A 3,545-nucleotide genomic window follows, 5' to 3' on the forward strand; every position below is an offset into this window, starting at 1 on the left:
CGCATTTAAATTACTGAAAACTTACACCATTGCGCAACTAAGAACAATTTTTAAAACATTCTTTGTTTTCGGGGCAAACATCAGTGGTCACCAGTTGTAAATCTGGCAAATTACACAACATATTGAAATTAAAATTATATTAGAGAAGTGAAAAGTTTCTGACAATTTTGCTTTCAGCTTTCAGTGTTTGTGAAGTGTTGATTCTTTTAAGACAATGCATATGGTTACATTGTTTAGTCATTAGAACGATGTTTTGATAACCTATATAACCTTTTGTACGGTTACAAAAGCGAATTTCTATGCAGATTCGGCATCCATACGGACTAAGCTTTGTGTCTCATTTGTTCCAGATTTTTTTAAGTTCTGATCGGAGCTCTGTAAAAAAGGTAAGAGTTCTTAATATTTATCTGCTATTAAGAATTTTATATCTACTGCCTTATAAGTTTCAGATAGCTTTTTTATTTTCTATCAAAATGAGGCTTTTGTCCAGAGTTTACTCCGCTTTTCTTTTCAAATCTTGTCCTTTCTCAATTTTTCCATTGTAAAGAGACTCAAAAAGCCCAATTTTAATATAAACATTCGAAGTCATCGTGTTGATAAAAATAATAAGTATCTTTTTTAAAATACCAAAGAGAGAAAGGGTGGAAACGCAAGAAAATTATTTCAGATGAAATCAGCGACATCGTCTGCCTCAAAATGATAGCAAATTAGATGACCTACTTCAGAAACTTTCACCCCTACAAGCTTTATAGGCCGGGAGGTAAATTAAATGTTAGACTGATCAAAACTTTATCTCTTTGAATCTATTGTTTCTTCTGTATTTTCTTCAATTTTGTGGGATTTTATTCTTGTCAAAGATGGGAGCGTTCTTTTTAGTTTATTGGAAAACTCTCCCACGCGTTTTGGCGGTTTGCGGACTTCTGAAGTGTTAAAAAATATGTAATGATTTGAAGTCGTGTGAGCATGCACAGCGCTGACAGCTGTTGTTTCGTTTAATTTATTCAGTTATTCCAACGTAGAAACTGGTACTCTTTAAAATCAAGTTATTCAAGGAGGAATAAAGGCTAAAAAGTAATTGTTATTTCTCAGAATGGTATAGCAGCTATTGTTAAAAAGTAGTAAGTCTATTGATTTTGTGACGAACAGATTTCCTTCACGAGTATAAAGACTGGTAGGATGTTCAAAGGCGAAAAACGTAAACAAACAGGCTAAATTTGTTAGCGTGCATCATCTGTGATGTAGATCTGTTTATAAACGTCAACGAAGTTCATTGTTGTGGCAAAAACTAAAAAATAAAGTTTTACATGCCTTAATCCACCCTTCCACAAAGAAATCGTAGATTCGCAGGCATATATTAGAAATGACTGATAACTATGGTTTTGATTTCCTCTAGGATGAATATGAAACTTGGATTCGCCGTGTTTCTTCTCCTGCTGCTGGTAGTCCTGCCTGGAATTCTGGGTCGGAAATGCCACAAAGGAGGCAAATGTAAGATCAACGAAAACTCTCCAATCCCTGTGGACCTTCCTCATCTTTGCGGCGACCACATCATAGACGTTTACAAGAACATTTGCAACTCAATGTGGGCCAAACGCCGACGTAGACGAGGTAAATTCGGACAGCAGATTATTACATTTTTTAACCACCTTTTTAATAAATAGGAATTCAGAGAGATACGTTTCCGGAAAATCCTCGACAATTTATGAAGGGCTCAGTTGTGGCCAGAGATGTCGCAAGCCGTTGCTAAGTAACATCTTTTTGGCGGCAAACTGACGTTAGATCTTTCGATTTTAAAGATTTATGTACCATTGTAATTTTGGATTCTTTTTCCAATAGAAATGAGTGCTGATGTATTTGTTCAAACGAAGCACGAAGCCCAGGATTTTCTTTCCTTCAGAAGACGAAAGAGGGACACAGACTCGACTGATGTTATTGAAGAATGTTGCGGCGAAGGATGTAGAACAGAAGAACTTAAGGAATATTGCTAAAAAGAAATTTTTGAGGAACTCTTGTCCCCGCTTAAAAACTGTGTGAATATAGACAGGTGGCAGACTATAGTTAACTTATTCCTTGTTAAAGGTGTTATATAATATTGGTGGTTATTATATATGTAGTTTTATCACACGTCCTAAAGATCTTAGAATACATGTACAATATAACGAATTGGAAGGGTGGGAAGTTTTTTCCAACGAGTGTGCGACTGTACTTTTCTGCTATAACATGTAGTTCGTTGTATGGGAAGATGTAAAATATTATTTTCTCTATAAGAATAAACGCTGTGCTCCGTTTACACGATCAAGTTTTTAAATAAATAAAGGCGCCATAGCGCGGCGAAAATACAGGGTGCGCTGTTTTCTTGTGAGTGTATCTTAAATACCCAACTCAATTGTGACTTGCATGATGTTTTACTTTGCACATATTCTAAAGACTTGTGCTTACTGAACAAAATCAAGTCAGATATTTTATGGTACATTACAAGAAAATATGCCAGCAATTACAAGCATCGTAGCAAGCGTTCCCCCCATTTGGCTGAACATGGCCCAGGTTTATAATTAAAGGATCTTAAAGATGTTTTGTTACAAAAATGTTCCGTAAAGCCAGGTTTTCACTAGCGACGCAAGCACAAGCGCAAGCACAAACACAAGCGCGCGAACAGGAAAAAAGATCCTGTTTCAAAATTCAATGTGTTTGTGCTTTTGCTCAGCGTCGAAGCCGTATTCACGGTAAAATTATAGCTGTTATCCCTACGCTTGTGCTTGCGTCCGGCTTGTGAACCCCCCAGGGGGGGGGGTACTCGAAAAAGTTTTGTACGGAGAGGCTCCGCCCGAAGATCCAACCCCTTACCCTTTTATATACCATTTTGATAGAAAAAGTACCCCTTTTGTATACCTTTACGTGCAAAAGAGCGCTTGCCTTTTCATATACCTACACGACATCACATTTACCCTAAAACGGGAAGTTTTCTTGTCATTTTTATGTAGCGCTTAATAAATTAAGACGATACAGCCAAAAAGTTAACGTCTGCTCGAAATATTTAATGTAAAGAAATTTTTAAATATCATTATGGCAGCTTTCCCTACCCTTTCATATACCTAAACTTGTGAAATCCCTACCCTTTTATATACCTGGAGCCTAAAAAAGGTACCCCTTTCGGGCGGAGCCTCCCCGTATAGGCCATTATGAGGGAGTACGCCCCCCCCCCCCGGGGTGAAAACCAGGTTTAAGTTTACGAAAAAATGGCACCGTGAGGTGGAACACAATTTAAGTGAAATCATATATACTTTTACTCCCGTTTTGGCAGCTACGTAGTGAACAAAATAGGGTCAAAATATAAAATAAAGGAACATCACAAATACCTCTTGAAATGATACAATGTATTATTTTAATATTTACTAGTATAGTATGGTTCGAAAATTTTATGCGGCTTGAACCGTAAAACGTTCTTACTCAGATATGTATCCAAAAATAAATAATAAGGTGTAAATATTTACCAAGGCATGGAAAAATTGACATCTTAATAAACCAACGTTTATCAATCGACACTA

General features: G+C 36.7%; 1 protein-coding gene across 1 annotated transcript; it reads left to right on the forward strand.

Annotated features, from left to right (window-relative positions):
- The first annotated feature begins 289 nt into the window (after positions 1-289).
- LOC144641396 (insulin-like peptide IlO1_i1) lies at positions 290-2,288 on the forward strand. Its single transcript, XM_078500413.1, has 3 exons — positions 290-386; positions 1,394-1,608; positions 1,837-2,288. Exons 2-3 carry the CDS (start codon positions 1,395-1,397, stop codon positions 1,986-1,988), a joined length of 366 nt encoding a protein of 121 aa, XP_078356539.1. The 5' UTR covers positions 290-386; position 1,394; the 3' UTR covers positions 1,989-2,288.
- The last annotated feature ends 1,257 nt before the right edge of the window (positions 2,289-3,545 follow it).

This window comes from Oculina patagonica, unplaced genomic scaffold (genome assembly GCF_052425735.1).
Source record: "Oculina patagonica isolate OP01 unplaced genomic scaffold, crgOcupat unplaced900, whole genome shotgun sequence".
Classification (NCBI taxonomy): domain Eukaryota; kingdom Metazoa; phylum Cnidaria; class Anthozoa; order Scleractinia; family Oculinidae; genus Oculina; species Oculina patagonica.